The 24,564-nt window shown below is 56.0% G+C and overlaps 1 protein-coding gene and 3 long non-coding RNA genes across 7 annotated transcripts; all 4 read right to left on the bottom strand.

Annotated features, from left to right (window-relative positions):
• Positions 1-311: 311 nt before the first annotated feature.
• LOC128903446 (uncharacterized) lies at positions 312-1,489 on the bottom strand. Its single transcript, XR_008464089.1, has 3 exons — positions 1,273-1,489; positions 1,070-1,172; positions 312-992 (listed from the first exon to the last, which is right to left on the bottom strand). It is a non-coding gene; the product is annotated as an uncharacterized LOC128903446 (long non-coding RNA).
• A 1,235-nt stretch (positions 1,490-2,724) lies between these two features.
• On the bottom strand, positions 2,725-3,811 carry LOC128903452 (uncharacterized). The gene is made up of 3 exons (XR_008464093.1): positions 3,720-3,811; positions 3,387-3,545; positions 2,725-2,778 (listed from the first exon to the last, which is right to left on the bottom strand). It is a non-coding gene; the product is annotated as an uncharacterized LOC128903452 (long non-coding RNA).
• A 225-nt stretch (positions 3,812-4,036) lies between these two features.
• LOC128903444 (uncharacterized) lies at positions 4,037-11,561 on the bottom strand. Of its 2 annotated transcripts, none has more exons than XR_008464087.1 (3): positions 11,287-11,561; positions 5,129-6,557; positions 4,037-4,500 (listed from the first exon to the last, which is right to left on the bottom strand). It is a non-coding gene; the product is annotated as an uncharacterized LOC128903444 (long non-coding RNA). The 2 variants fall into 2 exon arrangements; XR_008464088.1 differs by lacking the exon at positions 11,287-11,561 and adding an exon at positions 10,867-10,934.
• A 1,257-nt stretch (positions 11,562-12,818) lies between these two features.
• On the bottom strand, positions 12,819-24,421 carry ELAVL3 (ELAV like RNA binding protein 3). 3 transcript variants are annotated; one of them, XM_054187452.1, is made up of 12 exons: positions 24,198-24,421; positions 22,267-22,543; positions 21,716-21,819; positions 21,210-21,363; positions 20,770-20,986; positions 20,502-20,540; positions 19,274-20,359; positions 16,276-16,482; positions 16,067-16,181; positions 15,833-15,928; positions 14,327-15,057; positions 12,819-13,261 (listed from the first exon to the last, which is right to left on the bottom strand). In XM_054187452.1, exons 1-7 carry the CDS (start codon positions 24,204-24,206, stop codon positions 20,014-20,016), a joined length of 1,146 nt encoding a protein of 381 aa, XP_054043427.1. In that variant the 5' UTR covers positions 24,207-24,421; the 3' UTR covers positions 12,819-13,261; positions 14,327-15,057; positions 15,833-15,928; positions 16,067-16,181; positions 16,276-16,482; positions 19,274-20,013. The 3 variants fall into 3 exon arrangements, with proteins under 3 accessions (XP_054043427.1, XP_054043429.1, XP_054043430.1); XM_054187454.1 differs by having other exon boundaries at positions 19,274-20,338; positions 22,267-22,546; positions 24,198-24,420; XM_054187455.1 differs by having other exon boundaries at positions 19,274-20,338; positions 24,198-24,420.
• Between the last annotated feature and the right edge of the window lie 143 nt (positions 24,422-24,564).

Raw genomic sequence — 24,564 nt, 5'->3', positions numbered from 1 at the left:
TTGGCTCTGCTTATGCCAACACCCACTAATAAAACACCCACGCACCCAACCTACTGAGAGCAAATTAATTCCAGATGACTACCCAACCTTTGCCTCGGTCTCCACAGATCCACATATTAACTGTAGACTCTCGTCACTATTCTGCCTGCCCTGGACTCTACACACCCGGGCAGGGGGGCTCCGAGCCAGACACACACACAAGCACAGACCAACACTACACAAAACGCTAAAAACAACGCACCTCAAGGATGAGAGAAAACTCTCAGCAAGAAGGATGACACCCAGACGGAAGTCACCGTCGGGCAAGAAAATCTGTGGGATCGTGATGATGTCAACATGAAGACGCTCTACGGAACCCCCTGAAGCAAACTGTAGAACGTGATGGTACGTAATAAGAATGGACTGTTGAGCCCGCTAAGATGGACATGCAGGAAGTCTGGCTTCAAGACCTAAGAACGTAACGACGCAGGGAAGAACTCCCAGACATGGAAGTGGGCCGTCCAGAAACTTCCGAGACGCAAGATTGATGCACGCTTTAAGATGCTAACGCAAGAGCATCAGATGAATGGTGCTACGCCCACAGGCCCAAGCATTCGAGACCCTAAGGATGACGCCCAGGGCCCCACGTCATGCTCCTGGAGCTCAAAGATGACCTCGAGACCCAAGAAGGGGCGAAGATACACAACACAGACCACATGAACGACATGACAACACGCACAGGCTGGAACTGCCCTGCCCGGGACACGCTAGCGTCACACTGAACAGTAAGCAACATCCTTTACCTTCCTAAATATGACTGTGCCCCGGGACAGCCCTCGCCACTACGCTAACGTCAAAGACCCCATTTTGCAATTGTCCACCTCGGCCCCTCTCCGGCGCCTGACAGTCAACTTAGCTTTTGGAGGGCCAGGCATCTGAATCCTTCTTCGATGCGGTCCGCAAAAACCAGCCATCCGATACATTTCCGCAGTCACCAGGTTCCTCCTCTTCCTCTGCAAAAGGAAAATAGAAAATAACCCCAGAGGCCGCCACAGCACCAACAATAAGCATCCTGAGAGGAGATGCCAACCTCTTCGATGACACCCTCAGCCTCCCGAACGCCGTGGCGTTCTGCTTGCCCGCTCCGCGCCGATTCCGGAGTCCGAGGCTGCGATGATAGTTATTCACAGCACCTAAGAGACCAAGAAATACAACATTACCACTGCGCTTCTGCCAAACCGCCACACCATCAACTCCTATCTTCTGTCTTCATTCACATGAAAAAAAAAGTACCCAATTGTATTCATAGAGGCGCCAGTCACATCTTCCCTCTAATACCACATGCCGAGCCACCTCCGTACAGTGCTCCTCTCGGCTCCCCTACGTCACCCTGCACATCTCATCTCTCGGCATCTAAAAAGAGAAAAAAAAAATCCAACATTACCCTGATGCAGAGCGATAGCTTAATTCCAAAGGTCTTGTTTCTACTTCGGAACACTGTTCAATTAGATCCAACTACAGCCTGCCATCAAAAAAAAAAAAAAAACACAGAAAAAGCCCACAAACATTACACCTCACACAAAGCAGCCTGAACATCTTTGAGATACTGCGTCCTTCACTGACTGTGAACAGCCTCTCCGACTTGGCTCTGCTTATGCCAACACCCACTAATAAAACACCCACGCACCCAACCTACTGAGAGCAAATTAATTCCAGATGACTACCCAACCTTTGCCTCGGTCTCCACAGATCCACATATTAACTGTAGACTCTCGTCACTATTCTGCCTGCCCTGGACTCTACACACCCGGGCAGGGGGGCTCCGAGCCAGACACACACACAAGCACAGACCAACACTACACAAAACGCTAAAAACAACGCACCTCAAGGATGAGAGAAAACTCTCAGCAAGAAGGATGACACCCAGACGGAAGTCACCGTCGGGCAAGACGACCTGGAGACCGTGGTGGTGATGTGAAGAGGCTCTATGGAAGCCCCTGAAATAGAGTGTAGGACATCATCATCTGTGATAAGAAGGGACTGTCAAGACTGATAAGATGTATGCGGGGGAAGCCTGGCTTCAAGACCTAAGAACGTAATGACATAGGGAAGAAGTCCCAGTTGTAGACGCGGGCCATCCGGAAACTTCCAAGACGCAAGACCGATGCAAGCTTTAAGCTTCTAACGCAAGAAGACCAGCAGCCGAATGGTGCTATGCCCATGGGTGCAGGTGTTCGAGACCCTAGGGATGGCGCCTGAGGCGCCATACCGTGCTCCTGGTGCTTAAAGACGACCTCGAGACCTGAGAAAGGTCTAAGACACAGAACACGGACCACACGAAAGACAACAACACACACAGGCTGGAACCACCCTGCCCGGGAATGCCGAACAGTAAGCCGCATCCCTTACGTGCCTAAAGGAGACTGCCCTCCAGGACAAACCTCTCCCCTACGCCAACTTCAAAGACACCTTTTTGCAATTCTCAACCTCGTCCCCTCTCGAGCGCCAGTCTCTCAACTTAGCTTTTGGAGGGCCAGGGGTCGAATCCATCCTTGAGGCAGTCCACAGAAAACCGCCATCCAGTACGTTCCTGTGGTCACCAGCTTCCTCCTCTTCCTCTGCAAAAGGAAAAGAAAAAAAAAGTTATCCCAAAAGCAGCCACAGCACCAGCAATAAGCATCCTGAGAGGAGATGCCAACCTCTTCCACACCCTCAGCCTCATGAACACCGAGGCATTCTGCTCGCCCGCTCAGCGCCAATTCCAGAGTCTGACGCTGCGGCAACAGTTATTCACGGCACCTAAGATACCAAGAAACACAGCATTACCACTGCACTACTGCCAAACCACCAGTCCCGTGCTCCTCCTCGATACTATCTGGCTCACCTCAAATGCGAGAGCCTAGAGCACACCAGACTCCGACGACACCCGAACTCATCTGCAAAACCTGTCCAAGAAGGACTTGTGAACCCGGCTCCCTTTTCTAGCTCTCCCCCAGTGCCAGAACTTTAGAAACCCCTTCTCTTCTCCCTGAGCTGCCAGGGAAGGAGCCCCACTTCTTCCCCATAGATCCCACCCTTTATTTGCCAGCCCGAACACCCGGCGTTGGACGCTTCTCGAGAGCCACTCTTCCCAGCCTCTCCCTGCATCCCACCACCACCTCCTATCTTCTGTCTTCCCACGAACTCTGGGCTCTGCTGCAGATCCACAGAGTCAGTGAAGCCCTGATCTGACCTATACCAGGGGCCTGCCACAAGCCGCAAAGGCTCCAGGGACACGGCAAAACCCTGAGCACGGTGGGGGAAGGTGACAAGGCACCCCACATCCTGAAATACGTTATGCTTTATGGCCCTGCTGCTTTCCTGAGAAATGTGGAAACTCTATCTACAGCTGCAGACAAGGTGCTCACCCAGTCCCTGCAAAGTAATCTCATCATCTGCCCGATTGAGACAAATTCTATTGGCATCTTATCTGGGATACAGCAAAGCTAGTGGGGAAAAAAAAAAAAACACAAACAAGAAAGTTCCGTCTTCAATACAGTCAGGGATTCCAGGAAAATGCGCCATGCCTGGAAGAGAGAAAACCATACCCTTAAACTATCTCACCGCCCCCTAAGACTCATTACCACGTGACTCACCTGAAAAACCACAAGGAAGAGAACTGGCACATGAGGCCGCTCTCTACTCTACACACTGCCAAACCTCACCTGGTCCTGAAGGTCTTGCCACCTCCAGCTTCTTACCTGCTATTCTCTAAATGGGATAACATCTCCACCCAAGGAGCTGAGCCGCCTCCAAAGCTGCAATCGACTAAAGGACAGGCAGAACTCTGACCCTGGAGACACCTGGTAGCAGAATGAGCTGCCCCAGCAGAGGCTGTGGGTTATATACCCCGGGCCCCGCCCACCGCCCTTCCCACCAGCACCTGGGAAAGGGCCTGGCTGACCTCCACAAGGCATAGAGCCTGCCAGAGGAAAAGCTGCTCCTTTCCTCACAGGCCTGAGAAGTACAGCATGCAAAACACCAAAACGGAGAAAGCGACCCTTAGAGGAACGGACAATATGTGCTCTTTTATTACAACTACATCAACTGTGTCAGCAACAGGGCCCAGTAGGTAAGTAAACTTAATTAAACTTTTGTAGGGCGTAGACATAAAGAGAAAGACATCATCCTAACCTAAATAGGCCAGAAGATCATGAAGCACAATAACAATATTTTTATCGAGACTCAATGTGCTTTAGTTTCCCTGTAAAAGAAACCCCACAATGAGTCATACAGCATTTCTAGCAAGACGACGCGTATTATCTGACTTCTGCCAGAACTGTGTTCTGGATCGGACCGACAGACAGAGTGCAAGCAGAGGCTTGTGCGCCGCCTGTAATGCAGTGGCTGAGAAAGAACCAAGGCTTGGGGCCGCCGCTCTCCTCGGCCGAGTCTGCTCCGGTGCCCTGTCTGTCATCATTGCTGTTGTGCCTTAGGCCATGCAGTAAAACAAGTGACACGTGCTCCCTTTTAACTTCTCTCCTGAGGCAGAAAAGAACAAGAGAGAGAGACTTAGGGACTGAAAGATAAACTGAACTGTAATGAAATCTTAACAGCAAAATAATACTGAGAAAAGACAACAGTAACAAGAAAACAAATATATACAGGACATACACAACCCGATACAGAGCTCCCAGGATGACCGCTGCTTCACTGGCAAAGTCCGGGACCAGACTCCGTGACAGACTGGGACCAGACTCCGGACCTGGTTGCATAAATGCACGGATCGAGGTCAAAGGACAATGAACAGACAGAGGAGTCTTCAGAGGCCAGACAATAGGTACCGACCCCTTTGATCCCTCCGCTTTTATACTGAGCGTGATGAGGATGGGATGGAATACCCTATCAGTCAGATTCGGGTCACCGGTCCCGTCTACTCTTCACTATGGGTGCAACCCCTCTACGCTTTTCTGCTTCCAACCCTCCAACAGGGCATATATAAAAGTTAGCTGGGCTGTGCTGTTGTAGGAATAAGTATAAGCAAGAGCCTCTCTGCACGGCATCCCTTCGCATTAAGTGTAAATATAAGTTCTTGGTGCTCTGAAGGCAGATACTACCTGAAAAATACGTCATTATTTTCAGAGAGTTCACTTCATTGGAAGAGACTTACCTGAAAAGTAAAGTGACTGCAAACAACACCAGTTCTGTTGTACCTCAGACCAGTACTTCCACACATGGCTACGTAACCTCACATTCACATGAAAAAAAGAAGAAGTGGCCAAATGTATTCATGGAGCCGCCGGTCACATCTTCCCTTTAAGACCTCGGGCTCAGCCACCTTTGTCCTGCGCCCCCATCAGCTCCCCTGTGTATCCCTGGCCACCTCATCTCTCTGCATCTGAAAAAAAAGCAACACACCAACATCAAACACTACCCTAATGCGGAGCAGTAGCTTAATTCCAAAGGTCTTGTTTCTACTTAGGAACCCTGTTCACATAAGTCCAACTACAGCCTGTCATCCAAAGAAGAGACGCCTGCAAACATTACACCCTACACAATGCAGGTTTACCATCTTTGAGATACTGTCCCCTTCACTAGCCATGAACACCCTCTCCAACTTGTCTCCGCTTATGCCAGCGCCCACTAATGAGACACCCGTCCACACAGCCTCCCGAAAGCTAATCAATTCAAGACGACTGAGCAACCTTTGCCTGGGTCTAGACAGATCCTCATATTCAGTACAGACTGCTGTCGTGATTCTGCCTACCCTGGACGCTACACACCCAGGCAGGGCAGCCCCAAGCCAAACACACACAGACTGACGCTACACAGAACACAACAAACGACGCGCCTCAAGGATGAGAGAAAACTCTCAGCAAGAAGGATGACACCGGGACCAAAGTCATCGTTGGGCAAGACAGCCTGCAGGACTGTGATGGAGACAATGTGAAGAGGCTCCACAGAACCCCCTGAAACAAAGTGTAGAACTTCACAGTTCCTGAGAAGGGACTGTTGAGCCTGACAAGATGGACACGCAGGAAGCCTAGCTTCAAGACCTAAGAACTTAACGACACAGGGAAGAAGCCCCAGTCGCTGAAGCGGGCCATCCAGAAAGTTCCAAGATGCAAGACCGATGCACGCTTTAAGATGCTAATGCAAGAAGAGAGGCAGACGGTTGGTGCTACACCCACGGGTGCAGGTGTTCGACACCATAAGGATGGCACCCAATGCACATTCCGTGCTCCTGGAGCTTAAAGATGATCTTGAGACCCAAAAAAAGGGTCTAGGATGCAAAACACAGACCACACGAATGACACGACAACACACAGAGGCTGCAACTGCCCTGCCTAGGATGCGCTAACATCACACTGGACAGTAAGCTACATCGTTTACCTGCCCAAAGGAGACTGTGCCCCAGAACAGCCCTCCCCCCTACACTAACGTCAAAGACCCCATTACACAATTGTCAGCCTCCACCCCTCTCCAGTGCTGGTCTCTCAACTTAGCTTTTGGAGGGCTAGCATCTGATTCCATCCTCGACATAGTCCACAAAACACAACCATCCGATACGTTCCTGCAGTCACCGGCTTACTCTTCCTCTGCAAAAGGAAAAGGAAAAGAGAAAGTCATCACAAAAGCAGCCACAACACCAGCAATAAGCATCCTGAGAGGAGATGATGACCTCCTCCACAAAACCCCTCAAGCCTCCTGAATGCTGATGCAGTCTGATTGCCTGCTCCACACAGATTCTAGAGTCGGATGCTGTAGCGACAGTTATTCACGGCACCTAAGATACCAAGAAACACAACATCTGCACTGCGCTTCTGCCAAACCACCAGTCCTGTGCTCCTCCTCAATACTATCTGTCTTGCCTCAAATGCGAGAGCCTAGAGCAGACTAGATACCATCGACAACCAAACCCAATTACAAAACTGGTTTGAGAAAGACACATGAACCCGCCTCCCTTTCCTAGCCATCCCCCTCCTGAACCATCAGGGAAGGAGGCGCACTGCTTCCCCACAACTCCTGCCCCTTATTTTCCAACTGCTCCTCAGGACCTGCTGTTCTGAGCCCTGCCTTGTGTTTGGCAGGCACCTCCTGTCTTCCGCCTTCATAGGGACTCCGGGCTCTGCTACAGACCTGGAAAGCCGGGAAAACAGTTACAGAACCTACTGGTAGCCTCCCGCAAGAGCTTCAGGGCCACCGTGATACCCTGCATGCTCTGGGGGAAAATGATGAGCCATCCCTGCTGCTTCCTCAAAACAAACAAACTCAATATATAGATACGTACAAAACACTCACCCTAAATCCTACTCCAGTATCTCATAACACACACAATTAAGACTAATAAAAACACCAACTAACATAGTGTACATCAAAATTGGAAAAAAATACAAGATTTTATCTTCAATGAAGTCAGAAATTATAGTAAAACACACCATCTGCCATAAGCAAAAAAAAAAAGATACATACTATTAAGCCATTTAAACAAACCAAATGCTCCCTACAAAACTAAAGATATGGGGGGGAAAAAAAAAAAAAGATAACATACAACTCCACTTTCTATAGCAACCACCCTTACATTGAGAAGTCTTACCTCTGATGTCTTACCTACGCTAGTTTAAACGCTAAAACAAGCCTTCCTGAACAGCTGCACAAGCTCCAAAACAACACTTAAGAAGCTCCAGAGCTCTGACCCTGGAAAAGACCAGCAGCAGAACAAGGTCCTGCCCTGAAGCTGTGGCTCATATACCCCGGGCCCCACCTGAGGCCCTCAGGCCCCACCCACCACCTTTCCCACAATCCCCTGGGTAAAGGGTGGGGCCAACCCCCAGAAGCATAAAAGCACCTGAAGGTGCAGCAGGTGTTGTTATTCACTTTAAGTTTACCATTTACAAAGTAGTGAAGAGTGACCCTTGATAGAAAAAGCATTATCTGCTCCTCCCTTGGAGCTACACCTATTGCATCAATGATGTGTCCAGGTGAGCAATTAAGTTATTTTTTTATGGAATGTAAATAGAAAAAAAATAAACATCAGACTTATCTCTATAGAAAAGTAGCTTATTCAATGCAATGATAACATTATTATTAAAATTTATGTACTTGAGTGTCCTTCAAAAAAAAAATACAAACCCAAACACAATCTATTACTATGGGGTCATTCCTTATTTCTAGCAAGACCGTGTGTACTAACGAACTTCTGCCAGAACCCCTTTTTGGATGGGAGTGAATAACAAAACAGAATCAGATTCTATGAGAAAACTTTCTCAAAAACATTTTCCTCTGTGAAATAAGTTATTTATTGTAAATTGCTAGCAATTTAAAGTCATATTGATAATCTCATTTTGACTTGTTACTCAACAGCACTACTTGAGTCCCAAAATACAGAAAGCAACAAAAAAGCATGGAATTACAAGTCATGTATTTCCTGAACCTGCATAAAACACCCTAATTAACATCTAAGTAGCTAGAACAAAAACAAATTTATATACATAAACTCATATTTTACAATAGGTATAAAAATGAGAAATTCTTCTGTATTTCAATGCCTCATGCCCATATAGACAGGTTTTATTCCATTTTTAAACACACATTCCCCCCATGAATTTTCAGGCATTTTTAGGTTGTGAACTGCCTCTTTTGGGGGGGACCCAGTGTGACAACCCACACCCCCCCGGAAAAGGTCTTCTTTTGACTTAGAAATACCATCTGGAGTACAATTACAGCCTGACATTAAAAAAAAAAACAAACTACACAAACATCACACCCCACACAAAGCAGCTTTAACATCTTTGAGATGCAGTCTGCTTCACTACTGCTGAACAGCCCCTCACACATAGCTCTGCTCATCCCAAAAAAACCCTTAATTAAAGAGCTGCCCACACCACCTGCTGATGGCTAACTTGATGGGAGTTGACTGTACCACCTTGGCCTCAACAGTCTCATTAGATCAACGTATTAACCATACACTCTTACTGCTGTTCCCCCTACCCCTGACTCTACAGCCCCAGGCAGCGCAGCTCCAAGCCAAACACACCCACGTGCAGCCCAACACCACAGAGCACTAGAGACAACGTGACTCCAAGATGAGAGAAAACTCTCCACAAGAAGAGCGACTTTCAGACAAGAGACGCTGTCGGGCAAGAAGACCGACAGGGCTGCAGCGCTGACACGACCAGGCTCTACAGCCAAGCCATAAAAGAGTCAAATGTAACGGACCATTCCAAGAAGTTCCTGTCAAAACGGAGATGACATATGTGCAGGAAGCATGGCTTCAAGACCCGAGAACGTAAGGATGCAGGGAAGAAATCCCAGTGCGTAACAGCAGGTGGCTAGAACTGCTAGGGCTCAGAGAAGAGAGCTGCTCAGGCAGCCGGGAACGACGCTGCAGAAGAGGACCATTCAGGAACTCCTGAGAGGCAAGTCCTATCTGCACTTTAAAATTGTTATGCAAGAAAAGAAGTGCCCATTGGGCACTCTGCCAATTAGCACAGGCATTTGAGACCCTACAGGTGGTGCCCGAGGCACATGCTGTGCTCCTTGAGTGCAAAGAGAAATAAGGACACCAAAACCTAAGGAAAGTCCAAGACACAGAAGACAGAGCGCACAAACTACACAACCGAAGACACAGGCCAGAACTGCCCTGCCCAGCACACACTAGCTTTGTGCTGAAAAGTAACCCACTCCCTTTACCTACTCAGAGGAGACTGCTCCCGCATAGCCCTCTGCTCTAGCCTGACTTTAAAACTCCTCCCTGAAATTGTCAACCTTGGCCCCCCTCCAGCACCTGTCCCTCTACTTCGCTTTCAGAGGGCCAGTGGTCTGAATTCATCCTTGACAAAAAAAACCACAACAAACAGCTAACTGATGTGTTCCTGCAGTCACCACGTTCCTCTTCATCAGCAAAATAAAAAGAAGTCACAGCTCCAGCAGTGACCACCATGACAGTAGATGCCAACCTCTTCCACAACACCCTCATCCTCAGAGGTGCCATGGCAATCCACTCACCTGCTTCACGTCGATTCCAGTCGGAGGCTGCAGCAACAATTATTTATGGCACCTAAGATACCAACAAACACAAAATTACCATTGCATTTCTGCAAAATCACCAGTCCCGTGCTCCTCCTCCACACTGTCCAGCTCACCTCAAATGCAAGAGACTAGAACAGACCAGACCCTGTCGACACCCAAATCCAAATGCAAAACCGATATGACAGAGACTGATGAACCCACCTCCTTTTCCTAGCCAGCCCCCAGCGCCAAAACTTTAGAAACCCCTTCTCTTCTCCTCAACCGTCAGGGAAGGAGCCTCACTTCTTCCTGACAGCTCCCATCCTGTATTTGCAACCCTGAACCCCCTACGCCGGCTGCTTCTCAGGAGCAGCTCTTCTGAGCTGTGCCCTGCGTTTGGCAGGCACCTCCTATCTTCTGTCTTCCCACAGACTCTGGGCTCTGCATCAGACCCGCAAAACAAATAATGTCCTGACACAATCTATGAGGGGCCTGCTGCCAGCTGCAAAAACTCTAGGGACACCGTGGCACTCCATGGGCAATGGGGAAAGGTGATGAGCCATGCCATACCCTGAACGACGCTATGCCTTCCATCCCTGCTGCTTTCTTGAGAAATGCTAGTGCCATATATGCAGATGCATACAAAACGCTCACCCTAACCCCTATAAGATAATCTTATCATCAACCCAATTAAGAGAAACAATATCAGCAATTTACACAGCATACTGCAAAACTGGTGAAAAACCCACAGTTCTATCTTCAATAAAGTCAGAAATTCTAGGAAAATGCAGTGCTCCTAGAACAAAGAAAAGCATACTATTAAACCATCTGGGCACCCCCTAAACACTCATCACAAAGTTATGACCCAAAAAAAAAGGAAACAAAAAAGCAGCATACCAGTCAACTTTCTACCATACAGGCAGCTGGATGTTTACTGCTCCCGAAGGTCTTAGCTCAGCCTTCTCACCTCTGCCTCCCTAAATGCCCAAACACGCCTGCCCAAACAGCTGAGCCTGTCCCAAAGCTGCAGCAAAGTGAGGGACCATCAGAGCACCGACCCCACAGGGCCCAGCAGCAGAACGAGCTCCTGAGCCCGGGCTGGGGCTCATGTACCCCGGGCCCCGCCCACCGCCCTCAGGCCCCGCCCACCGCCCTTCCCACAATCCCCTGGGAAAGGGGCAGGGCCAACCCCCAGAAGACGTGAAGGCGGGCGGCAACGGGAGCAGCGGCTTCGCTTCTCCTGCCTTAAGTTCCCAGCAGGCGAAGCACCACCCCTTTTTATTTCCATTTGGGACTAACCTCTGGTGATTCTCTTACCGCTTTTGTGTGATTTCTGTCCAGTTGTTGCTGTGGAGAAGAGAGTTCTGCAGGGGTTGCATTATTTTTGCGATCTTCAGATATTTTTGTGGTTAACTGATAATTGTGTTTTATCGTTTTGGAAGAGTGTTGTAAGCATATGATTTCCAGAAGACTTATGAGCATTTACGGGCTCCTGGAGGACCGAAGTGCCATGGAGATGCGCGTCGGAGGACTGAGGGGGCACTTCCGGGGTCCTGGAGGACTAAAGTGCCATGGAGACGCGCGTCGGAGGACTGAGGGGGCACTTCCGGGGTCGTGGAGGACCGAAGTGCCATGGAGACGCGCGTCGGAGGACTGAGGGGGCACTTCCGGGGTCCTGGAGGACCGAAGTGCCATGGAGACGCGCGTCGGAGGACTGAGGGGGCACTTCCGGGGTCCTGGAGGACCGAAGTGCCATGGAGACGCGCGTCGGAGGACTGAGGGGGCACTTCCGGGGTCCTGGAGGACCGAAGTGCCATGGAGACGCGCGTCGGAGGACTGAGGGGGCACTTCCGGGATCCTGGAGGACCGAAGTGCCATGGAGACGCGCGTCGGAGGACTGAGGGGGCACTTCCGGGCTCCTGGAGGACCGAAGTGCCATGGAGACGCGCGTCGGAGGACTGAGGGGGCACTTCCGGGCTCCTGGAGGACCGAAGTGCCATGGAGACGCGCGTCGGAGGACTGAGGGGGCACTTCCGGGGTCGTGGAGGACCGAAGTGCCATGGAGACGCGCGTCGGAGGACTGAGGGGGCACTTCCGGGGTCCTGGAGGACCGAAGTGCCATGGAGATGCGCGTCGGAGGACTGAGGGGGCACTTCCGGGATCCTGGAGGACTAAAGTGCCATGGAGACGCGCGTCGGAGGACTGAGGGGACACTTCCGGGGTCGTGGAGGACCGAAGTGCCATGGAGACGCGCGTCGGAGGACTGAGGGGGCACTTCCGGGGTCCTGGAGGACCGCGGGGTCACGTAGATGGAAACCCGGAAAACTGCCGGGCACTGACGGGGCCGCGGTAACGCGTAAGAGCCGATGCGGAGGGGCCGATGGCCGCTCTGGAGGCCGGGCGGGCGGCACCGATGCCGCTCCAGGTGGCGCGGAGCTCGCCAGAGTCCCGGCGGTCCTGGTTCGCCCTCCGGCCGCCGCTCTCTTGAGACTGCGGCCGGACGGGCCTCCGCGAAGCCGCGCATGCGCACGAGCTGCGGAACCCACGCGGCGCCGGGGGCGGGGGCCGAGGCGGGCCGGGAGGCGCGGGCACTGCGCATGCGCCGCCCCCCACCTGCAGGACGCGCCTTCAGCCGCCAGGTGGCAGCACCCCCTCCGCTATTTACACCCATCTCTATGTTTAGGGAATTTATGTTACCCGTTTACTACATTAACACTTCTGATACCGAGTATCTATTTAGGCTGTCTGCCTACACACCTATTTTGACACTAATATCTTTTTATAAACGCATCTAAGTATGTTTATATTCTAGGATCTTTCATATAACACAGAAGCACAGAATCACAGAATCCTTAGAGACAGAGGTTTTTATTTTGAACTTTTACATACATAATTTTTATATATATATATATATTTCTCATTCCCTATTTCAACGCCTCCTGTCCATAGTTACAGGTTTTCACATTTTTTAATGCATCCCAAGAATTTTCAGACATTTTGGGGCCGCGACCCACTTCTTTTGGGGGGGCAACTCCACGTAACCCCCCCCCATCTCCCACTCACCTGCTCCTCTGCTGCATCATCGCTGCCCCAGTGACATCGGGGTGCCCCAAATGACACCATCACCCCCCAAGACACACACACACACAGACACCCTTCTATTCACCCCAAAAAAAGGCTCAAAACGCCCAGACCCAGGGCTGGCCCCTTCTCCTCAGGGGGGCTCTGCCACCGGCTGCAAACCTGGGCTGGGGCATCTCTCGAGCAGCACGAGACGCCTACGACGAGGCACCTGGAAAACAAAAATCCCCAATTATAGCTCAGCATCCCAAAAAAACAGCACAGAAGAGAGCAGAGGAATTCCGTCAGACGGAGGGACGGGACAGGAGCTGAGCTACAGCAGGATTCTGGGGAAACAGCTCAGCTCGAAATACAGCACAGCCTTCAAAAGCCAGCGCCATCTGAACTCTTAAAAGTCAGGATTAAGACTAATCAGTGCCATTTTGAACACGTTCTTAGCGTAAAGGCGAACCCTCCGGCTGGTGCTGGGAAACACCTGGCCCTTTCCCTTTCACTGAAAAGGTGTGCATGAAGTTTACATACACCCAGTGAAAATACTTACCCTGTGAAAGTATTTGGCTTTCCTTCGGCGCTAATTTAACTTGCACAGCTGTGAACTGATACGATTAAACTATCCGTCTCCAAAATACACAGCTATGATTTGACCACGGGGGGTTTTTTGTGTGCTACACGAGGAGGAGGAGGGACATCGGGGCAGCGGCGCTGCCCGAGAGAGACACTACTGGCTGCCGGGAAAACGCGGCACTGAAAGCCAGACAGAAGTAAAGTACTTCAGAGCACTCTGCCAAAAAAACGGGGGGAAAACCGCGTAACATTCAGTTGTCTCTCCTTTTAAACATTTCGAACAAATACCTAACTGCCCAGGTACCTCATAAATTGTACGCTACAGCCGTTTGGCGGCTGCAGTTTAAACTATGCAAGTCAGTTTGTCGATTATACAACTCTCACTTTTTTTTTTTTAGCTTCATTTAACATAGAAAAATCAGTGAGAGAAAAAACTCCTCCAAATGGTTTTACTTTTGGGGGCGGGGAATCAAATCGCCGGCGCCGCGATCCGTAGGGCTACCAAAAAGGACCGGCAGATTTGCGAATGCTTTTGGCTGTGCTGAACGCGCAGAGGAACGCGTTTTTATGGTATCTCGACTGTTCCAACCGAGAACCCAAAGGCCGGCGATGCCAGCAACTGGGGGGAGACGCGCTGCACTTGGGCCTGCGGAAGGAAATGAACTTCCTCCCGAGGTTACAGAAAAAGGACATTATTGAAGCCGTAACTCACCAAAACCACATCAGGATTCGCCGTCACGAGTTAAACGCTGCTGATGCTTCACGGCAAAGCCTGGAAAACGCAGAGAGGCAATGCCCGTTTGTCCCGTTTTGTCCATGTCTCCTCTTTGACCTCGATCGCCTTTAGGACGGATGCCAGTATCTCAGTGAGGTTTTCGAGTACCGCTATGAAATATTTTAAAGACTTATTGACTGAGAAAGCATAAAGTTTTTATCGTGAAAGCAAAGCCTGCTTCTTCTGGACATGTGAACTCTTACTAACAGTTCCTTCCCTCTTCTAGTACAAAATTATTTTCACAGTATCGTTTGACAGTGAGCACCCAGAAAGAGAAGAATATGCTTTCAGGAAGAGAAAAATAAGTGGAGGGAAGTAAGCTTTGCAGAGGCGTAACGTGCTCCAGGACAGACTTTATTTTGGTTTTAGGATTGTGAGGGACGGACTGTAAATTCCCTGCCGAGGGGCAGGAGCCCCTCCAAGCCTTCAGTGGAACGCCTCAAACACTCGCAAGGAAATAAATAACGCAGGCCTGGCCTTCAAACAGCTGATGAGGCTCACACTTCTGGCGCCTGAAAGTGTGGGAGAACTGTCTTGTGAAGACAGGTCGGTTCTGCCACTCGTGCCGTGAGCTCGCTCGTTCTCAGTTCTCGAGGCCATTGTGTCCCATGAGTGACCTTTGCTTCATTATCCGCGAAACGCACGTGAAAGCGCACGCCCTGCATGTGCTAATGAAGATTACAGAGATCACGCTAAACATGTGTGACCATGGCACTCGTCTCTCCACCCAAATCATGGCACACCTCACCTGGGAGAAGGGAGAAACCTGAGCTGAGCCCGTCCTCAGCAAGGAGGGTGGACCGTGCTGATTCAGCAAACGTAAAAGGGGAAAATAAGTGCCCCAAGGGAACAAAAAAGAAACAAAAGAAATAGATAGTGCCTGGGAAGATTCTTCCCAAGAAAGAAGAAGATTATGCCTGGGAAGAATCCCTGAAAAAGACGCTGGAACCAGGACCCGTGATCTCTTTATCTCTGTCTTTTTCTCTGTCTTTTCCTCTCTCTGTCCCTCAGTTTCTCTTTTCTCTTGGAATTGTTAAGTAACAGTTAGAGCTGTGAAGTAATGACCTTAAGTACGACCTTAAGCACCGCGTGCCGTAAGTTGTCCTACACCTGTTGTTAACTAACACAATGTACACCCCAACACCTGCCATAATTTTTTATATACCTAACCAATTATCGTGGGCTTGTTAAGATCTATACTAACCATTTTGGTAAGCTAATAAATGTTTCTGTATGGACCTTGAGATTTATCTCACCTTAGTCCGTGCCGCTGAGAATTTACAAATCTGAAGTCACTTACCCTCCCCTCTTTCCTGACAGTGGGAAGCGACAAGGATTTTGTTAAAATATTTCACAGAAAAACTATAGGAGGAGTGCTGGCACATCCTTCACGTTAACTTCAGAGTCCACACTACAAGTACCTCAGGAAAAAAGCAGACGCACCTCGTACTCGCAGAGCACTCCGGATTCTTTCCGTCTGTCCTGTACCATCACGGCAGAAGGAAGGGCGACCACGGAGAAACGCTGGCAGCTGGCATTCTGCCAAGACAGGAAAAAAACTTCTGGCATAAAGCTAGGTGGCAATCTAAAGCGTCCTTCTTTCGTGAAGGTCTGTGAAGACTGCAGCCAACGGAGGCTCCTGACGAGTGGGACACGGCCCCAAAGCCTGGGACTCACCGCAGCTCCTGCTTTCAGCGCTGCCCACAGAATTTTCCAGTTCAGGTGCCTCTTTGACTCTCTCTTTCTCTGTCCCTTCCTCTTCTGCAGCTCTGGTCACTTGACCATCCTCCACCTAAGAGAACACAGCGGCGTCTTACAGCTCTTGCGATACGAAGCTTCCCAGATGTGCAGCCTTGCACGCACACAACCCTTCCCCATGGCCATACCGTGATTTTGGATACGCGTACGGACCCTGCGGTACATATCAGCAATCTGGTCTGCTGAGGACAACTCAGAGGGGACCCTTCCTCACCCAGAAATGCTTGGCTGTCTCTTCCCTGCCGCAGGAAGCACCTTCTGGCTCAAGCACCTTGATGTCGTTCTCTGGCTGTTTCACGTTTTTCAAGCATCTTAAGCTTCACCCACAGCAGCTCCTGTTCAAAGCCAGTAAACGTCCACCAGTCCCAGGTCGCCCACACCAGGAGGGAGAACGGGGCTGAACGGAGACAGCCCAGGCAAGTCTGTGGCAAACGCAGCCCACGACAGCCCCGGGGAGGAGCGGACAACCGCGGCCTCCGGGAGAGAAAGAGAAGGGGCAGCAGTTCCCTGACCACTCGCCCCAGCGGGAGCCCCCCCCTGCAGCAGGAGCTCCTGGAGACGCTGCTTTCCCCACCCGGATGCTCCTGGCACCTGCATCGAGAGGCGACAAAGCGCAGCCGGGGGCGGCCGCCGCTGTCGGGAACAGGACGGGGGGAGGACACCTGCCGGCAGTGCCCTCGGCTGGGGAGGAGGGCCGGGGCCCGTCTCCTCGCAAAGGAACAGGGAGCCGGGGGGCTGCGGGCCCGGGAGCGGGGGGACGCCGGCCCGGGAGCAGGGGGGGGCCGGCCCGGGAGCCCGGGGACGCGGGGGGAGAACCGTCCCGATGGGGGGGGACGCGAGGGAGGGAGGGAGGGGGAACCGTCCCGGCAGCAGGGGGGGGCCCGAGCCGGAGGACGCGGGCGGGGGGGGGCCGGGGCCGGGGCCGGCCTGGGAGCCCGGGGACGGGACGCGGGGGGGGGAACCGTCCCGGGAGCGGGGGAGGGGGTCCGGCCTGGAAGCGGCGGCCGCGTACCATCCTCCCGCCCGACGGAAACGCGGCCGGCAGACGCCGCTCCCCACGTGGCCACCCGGAAGTAACGTACCGGAAAACTACATCTCCCGTCGTGCCCTGCGCCCCACGTGACCGCCCGGACCCACCCACCCACGCACACACGATAACGTCTGGTGTTTGCGGGGGTTTTTCTAATCTTTTTATTATTATTATTTCTGCCATTAAAAGTACAAAGAGTCGAGTCCGGGGTGGGGGGCCAGGAGCCTGCCCCCTCCGGGGGCCCCGCTAGCGCTCGGGAGCTTCTCCCCGCGCTGGGCGCCGCCCCCCCCCCCGGGCCAGGGGCGGGGGCCGAGGCCGAGGCGGCGCCCCCGGGGTGCAGCTCTTATTGCTACGGAACTGGGGTCTCCCCGGACCCCCCCTTCCCCCCCCGGGGGACTTGGGGGTCCCCGGGGCGGAGCCCCCCCGGGGGTTGGGGGGGTGTGGGGGGGTCAGGCCTTGGGGGGCGGAGGGAGCCCCAGACGCCTGGGCCCTTCACCCGCCCCGTGGAGTCGCGCACACACACGGGTCGGGGCGGGGGGGGGGAGAGGGGGGAGTAGGTAATAAATATTTACATTAACAATAAGTTAAAACTACAAGAAGCTGCAAAGGGGCACGACACGACGCAACGCAAAAAGCGGGAGGGGGAAGGGGATCCCAGGGTCCCAGGGCTGAGGGAAGCCAGCGAAGAATCGGAAATAAATAGGAACCAAAACCACCGAAAAGCAAGAAATTATCCCGACGGAGAAGAGAAAATAAATAATAATAGCAGTAGTAATAACAACAACGACAACAATAATAATTAATAAGAATAACGATAATAATAATAATGAGGATGGGGCTGGTATAGGGGATGCGGCCTGTTGGGAGGGTCGGAGTTTCAGGGGCTTTTCTGCCCTTTTCTTTGGCCAGGACACTCGAACTGGCCAAGTAAAAGCACCCACCCCAGCCACCTTAGGAGGTGGGGGCTAAAAATGCCCATTTTGGGATGCTTGGAGAAGGGTGGGGACAGGGTAGTGTGGACAAGACCCTCCCCCCGGATTGGGGGTGCTCAGGGGCAGGGGACCCCCCCCCCCACCCCACAGCGGCCTCCACCTGACGGCATTTTAGTGCCATGGCCACCACCCAGCCCCCCTGCAAAAGGGGTGGCCACCCTGCTCGGGGATTGACACCCCTGGCCATGCCTGCAGGCAACCCGGCCACGGGGGGACGGGGCACGTAACAGACTCCCACCCCTTCCAACTTCCCTCCGGAGGGACGGTTTTGGGGGACTTTAGGGGTTGTTTTTTTTCTTCTTCTCTTACAAAAATAGATGGGTTTTGTGTCTGTTGCTCTGAAGGAGTCACCGCTCTCTGTGTCGGTCTCTCTCCTCGCTACCGTTAGCGCTACCATTATTGTTATTATTTGTTATTGTTTCTTCTTTTCTCCCCCCAAAAATTCCCCTCCTCCAAAAAAAAAAAAAAAAAAAAAAGAAGCGGAAATAAAGAGGAGAGAGAGCAGACACCCCCCCGGACTCCTGGACCGGAGGGGAGGGGGGCACGGCCCCCGCTTGGCACCAGCCTGAGGACAAAACAAGCCGAATCGGGTGCTCCGGTTGGAGGGGGGGGGTCCCTCCCCGGGGGCAGCGGCCGGAGCCGGGCTCGAACCCTCGGCGCCCGGGCACCGCTCGGGGTGGTCCGGCCACCGCCAGAGCGCGCGGTGTCGGAGGCGTGGCCTCCGGGCTGGGGGCGGGGTTAAGCAAGGGGCTACATGGGGGCGTGGATTAACGATGTGGGGCGTGGCTAACATCGGGGGGCGTGGCTAACATCGGGGGGCGTGGCTAACATCGGGGGCGTGGCTCAGCCGCGGGGGGCGGGGCTCCCCGCTGTCCCTCCCCCGTGGGGTCCCCTGTGGTTTCCCAGCACACACCCCCCCCCCGGGGGCAGGACACCGCTAAGGGGGGGTCAGGACAGCCCTAAGGGGGGGACACCCCACGTCTCCCCACACTGGGGCACACGACCTCCCCAGAGGAGGGGGAAAAAAAAAAAAAAAGGCGGGGGGGGAGGCGGGGGGAAGGTCTGGCACCGGCCTCGGGGAGCACTGGGGGTCCCCGGGGGTACCTGGGCTCGCTGGGGGTCGCCGCGGCTTCAGGTGCTGGGGGAGAGGCCCCACCTCCAGTGTCCCCGCAGTGCCCGGCGTTGGGGGGGGGGGGGCGGGTGTCCCCCACAACATCTCTGGTGCTGGGGTCTTTGGGGTCCCAATGGCATTCTCGGGGGGCTTTGGAGGTGACACCCCCTGCCCCGGCTCCATATCCAGACTCCTTCACGATTCCCAGGGTTCTGGGGGTGCCTGGGACGTCCCCAGTGTGTCCTCAGTGTCCTGGTGGTTCTCCAGTCTTTCCAGGGTCGGGGGGTGGGAGGATCTCCAGGGACGTCCCCGCCAGTGTCCAAGAGCTCTGGGGCACCTGGGGGAGTCCTCGGGGTGTCCCTGGTGCCTGGGGGAGAAGTGGGGGTGTCCTTGGTATCCAGACTGTCCTTCACATGTCCCCATGGGATCCTTGGTGCCCACGGAAAGGGTCTCCAGGTGTCCGAGCAAGTTCTCCATGGTCTCCAGGGTAGGGAGGTCCCCACAGTGTCCTTGGTGGCTGGGGGGGGGGGGAGCGGTCCCCACGGTCTCCAGGATATCCTTGGGGTGTCCCTATGGTGTCCTTGGTGCCCGTGGAGGGGGTCCCCAAGGTCGCCAGGTGTCCAGGGGGGTTCTCCATGGTCTCCAGGGTGTCCTTGGTGCTCGTGGGGGTCCCCGTGGCCTGGTGGTGCCAGGGGACCCGGTTCCGGGGGCTGGGGGCCCAGCAGGGTGGGGCTCAGGCCTTGTGCTGTTTGCTGGTCTTGAAGGAGACCTGGAGCACGCGGTCGCCCAGGCGGTAGCCGTTGAGGCTGGCGATGGCCATGGCTGCCTCCTCATAGTTGGTCATGGTGACGAAGCCGAAGCCCTTGCACTTGTTGGTGGCGAAGTCACGTATGACCTTGACATTGGTGACAGCACCGAAGGGCCCGAAGAGCTGCCAGAGGACGCTCTCATCTGCTTCGGGTGCCAGGTTGTAGACAAAGATGCACCAGCCAGTGCTGGGGGCCCCCAGGCCCACCCCGGCCAGCCCTGGCACCGCCTCAATGGCCAGCGGGGAGAACCTGGGCAGCAGCGACAGCGGGCTGGCCTGGGGTCAGGGCGCCCGGACACCAGGTTGCCCCACAAGGACATGTGGGTCCCCTCCTGCCAGGGTCCCCATCCCAAACATGGGGCTGGGGGTGCAGAGCTGGACTTGGGGAGGGGAGGGGGGGGAGGGGCCATTACCTCTTCACTCCGTAGGCCACATTCAGCAAGTTGTCGAGCCTGGAGGGGACAAGAGGCCATCAGGGGGGACACAGAGGTGTGCTCGTGTAGGCGTCTCTTTGCCATGCGGGTATCCCCACACCCTGTGGTGGCCCCATCCCCGGCGCGGGGGTGCCCTCATGGTGCTGGGGATGTTCCCATGCCCTGCGGTGGCCCCATCTCTGGGGGGGGGGTGCCCCCGTTCCCAGGGATCTCCCACCCCCGGGGCCCCCAGGCACATCAGGCTCACCGGAAGCGCTGCGGGGGGTGGTGCAGGGGGCCGTAGCGGCGGGCGCTGGGGCAGAGGCTGAGCAGGGACCCCCCCGACTTCTGTCCTGGGCTGTTGGCGAACTTGACGGTGATGGGCTCGGCGGCGCCCAGCGGTTTCTGCCCGTGCAGCCCCCGGACGGCTTCCTCTGCCTCCACGCGCTTGTCGAAGCGGATGAAGCCCACCCCCCGCGAGACACCTGCACAACATGGCATCCGGGGGACAGAGCCCTGAGACCCCACTACACAGCCGTGGGACCCAGGCATCCAGGGAATTCCACCCCCTCCCAGGCGCCCGCGCTGCCCACCCACGGCATCCAAGAAACGTTCCCCCATCCCCTTGACCCCTCTGGGAAAGCAGGTGCTTGGGCAGATTCCACGCACCCTCCCCCTTCCCCGGGGGACACGGGTGTCCAGGCGCACCTGTGACCTGGTCGACGAGGATGCGGGAGGTGATGATGCGGCCATACTGGGAGAAGAGCTGCTCCATCTCCTTCTGCCCCATGGCCTTGGGGAGGCCGCTCACGTAGAGGTTGGCATCACGGATGGAGGCCGAGCTGGGCCGAGCATAGGACACCTGGGGTGGGGGGGGGGGGGAGCGGGTGGTGTCAGCCCTGGGGACCAAGGTGTCTGGGTGCCAGAGCTGCCTCCCACCCATGGGCCCCTCCCCAGGGACCCAAGCATCTGCCCCCCCCTCCAAGGACCCACCCAGTGTCCACCCCTGGCAGGGACCCCACCATCTGCCCCCCTCCCCAAGGCATCCCCTTGGGTGCCTGCCCCCTCCCACCCCCCCCCCAGTGCCTACCCCCCACCCCCCACCCCCCCAGGGACCCCAGTGTCTGCCTGCTCTGAGGGACCCCAGCACCTGTCCCCCCTCCCCGAGGCACCCCCTGCTGCCCGCTGCCCCGAGGGACCCCGGCATCCAGCACCTTGATGGTCTTGGTCTGCAGCTTGAGGCCGTTGAGGGTGCTGATGGCCTTGTCGGCATCACCCGCTTCAACGTAGTTGACAAAGCCGTAGCCCAGGCTCTGCCCTGGGGTGCGGGGTCAGCATCAAGGGTGTCCCCAGCACCAGGCCGTCACGCCATCCCCGGTCCCCGTCCCCTCCCCACCCCTGTCCCCAAGGCCTGTTTCTATCCCATCTTCATCTCCGTCCCCATGGGTCCTCATGTGTCCCCACATCCCTGTACCAGAGATCATGTCAGGACCTGACGTCCCCAGAGAGGTTCCTGAAGTTCTCCCTGTCCCCACAATCCCATCCACATGCCCATCCCTGTCCCAGTCCCCACAGGTCCCCGCATCCCATCTCCCCATGTCTCAGTGTCCCATCCACTACGTCCTGTCTTCCCATGTCCTGTGTCCCATCTCCCCATGTCCCGCCTCCCCGCGTTCCCATCTGGCCCTGTCCCCATCTCCCATCTGCCTGTGTCCCCGTGTCCCAGCTCCCCATGTCTCTGTGTCCCATCTCCCCTGTCACGTACCGGTGACCTTGTCGCGGACCAGCTTGCAGGACTCAATGTCCCCGAGGCTGCCAAAGAGGCTCCGCAGCTCCTCCTGGCTCATGCTCTGGGGCAGGTAGTTGACGATCAGGTTGGTTTTGCTGTCGTCGGCCGCAGGGGGACCCGGGGGGGCCCCATTGGGCAGCGCCGCTGCCACCCCCGGCCCTGGCACTGCCACCACCGGCACAGCCACAGGGACAGGGCCACAGCCTGACGGACCCGGGGTGCTGGGAGCCTGGGCCTCCACGGTGCTCAGGATCTGCTGAGGGGACGAATGGGTGTCACCAGGGTGTCACCATCACAGGGACAGCAGATGGAGGGCGACAGGGGGACAGTGGAGGGACAGGGACACCAGGGCCATGGGGACAGCACAGGCAGAAGGAGACAGGTGTGGGGAACCCCAGGCAGCGGCGACACAGAGTCATCACTGAGGTGAAGCGGGGCTGGAGCCATGGGGGGGGGAACAGCCGGACACGGCAGCGGGGATAAGGACACCGAGGAGAGGGGACACAGAACAGGGACAATTCGGGGGGGGGGGGGACATGGGGGCAGCGGGCTCTTCGGGGCCCAGACGCCTGGGTCCCCGCAGGCTGCCCCTCCTCCCCAGCGGGGCAGGAGGGGACCCCGGCGTCCGGGTTCCCGCCGCCCCAACGCGGGAGGGGACCCAGGCGTCCGGCGCGCCCCTCCCCCCGGGGGATAATCCCCCATTGTGCAGCGGAGCCCCCGCCCCTTCCCCCCCCCACCCCCCCCCGCACAATAGCGGGGGACAATGGGCCTTTGTCGCCGGGAGACGGGACACCCGGGGCCGCCAGCCACGGCCGCGGGACCCAGGCGCCCGGGGGCTGCCAGCCGTGCCCGGCGGGGTGCGGACCCGCGCGCCCGGGAGCTGACCAGGGGCTGAAACGGGCGGAGGGGCCGCGCGCCCGGGCCCCGCGCCAGTGAACGGGGCGGAGGGGGGGGACCCGCGCCTTTAGGGGCAGGGCGGCCGAGGGGGCCAGCGGGAGCCAGAGAGCGTCTGTCCGCCCGTTCGTCCGCCCGCGGGAGCCAGCGGCAGCCCCGAAATTGGCCGGTGAGAAAAGTGAAAGCAGAAAAGCCGAAAATCACCAAATCGGATTTGAGAAAATGGGATTTACCAGGCGACAACACAGCGACACGCACAGACACACACACACGGACGCACAGACACACAGCCAATGCAGCGACGCACGCCTCTGCTGCGCAGAGACAGGGACACGCGTGTCTGCGTGCACAGGCATCTCCTCCCCACACATGTGCGTCTATGTGCCCGCACACTGAAGTGTTACACGCGCGTGGAGCTGGGTGCAGGCCCCTCTGCCCTGTGCACACACGTGTGTGTGCGGCAGCGGCTCTACGTGGCCCAGGTGCCAAATGGAGGAGAAGGATGGGGGGCCTGGGGGACACGGAGGGGGCTGGGTCCCCACCCCGCCCTTGCACACACGTGTCCCACACAGGGACGCGGGGCACACCTGTGTCCTCGCACAGCAGATGCCCATACGCAGGCTGACACAGGCCATGCGATGGGCCCATGCCCCCGTTGCACGCACATACGTGTGCCCTCAACATAGGATGCACACGCATGTGCGTGCGGCTCTCGTGGCGCTCCCATCCCCGCCCAAGCGTGTCACACACTTGCAGGGCCATCGCACAGTGGGGACACGATGGGGACGTGGGGGAGGGAATGCTGGGGGGCTGGAGGGCGAGTCGGAGCACCACGGGAAGGGGGGAGGAACGGGACACGGAGAGCAGGGGGTGCTGGATGATGGGGAGCTGGGAGGAGGTGGGGGGGGGGGGCACGGGACGGGGCTTTCGGGAGATGAAGGATGATGGGGGTGCCGGCCGCACCCCCCCCCGACGACACCCCCAACCCCCGCGGCCCCTCCCCTGGCTCCTACCGTCACCATCGTCGCGGGGCCGCAGCGGCTGCTCGTAGGGTGGGGGGGGGGCCACACGGCCCGGCGGGCTCGGGGGGCTGCAGGGGGCCCCGAGGCCGGGGCGGTGGGGGGGCCTCCGGGGGTCTCGGGCGCAGCGTCGGGCGCTGCGAGCGGCGGCCCCGTCGGTCCTTTAAACGTCCTTGGGCGGCCGCGGGGCGGGGCCCCCCCCAAACCGCCGCGGTGGGCGCGGCCCGGCCCCCCCCCCCCCCAACCCGCGATGGCTCCGTCCGCCCCTCCGCCCGCAGGTGGGTCGGTCCACGCACACACGCACCCCCCGCCGATACCCCAAAATGGACCGCCCCCCCCCCGGCGAAGCCCATTGGCTGCC

This window comes from Rissa tridactyla, unplaced genomic scaffold, assembly GCF_028500815.1.
Source record: "Rissa tridactyla isolate bRisTri1 unplaced genomic scaffold, bRisTri1.patW.cur.20221130 scaffold_335, whole genome shotgun sequence".
Classification (NCBI taxonomy): Eukaryota; Metazoa; Chordata; class Aves; order Charadriiformes; family Laridae; genus Rissa; species Rissa tridactyla.
This window is presented reverse-complemented; position numbering and strand designations above follow the sequence as displayed.

Bases quoted from the DNA above. Each gene is read 5' to 3' on its own strand.
- ELAVL3 (XM_054187452.1), bottom strand. The intron at 21,820-22,266 runs GTACGTGACAGG...CCCGCACCCCAG, and splicing joins GGTCCGCGACAAGGTCACCG to GGCAGAGCCTGGGCTACGGC. The intron at 20,987-21,209 runs GTGCGCCTGGAC...CATGTTGTGCAG, and splicing joins CCTCGTCGACCAGGTCACAG to GTGTCTCGCGGGGGGTGGGC.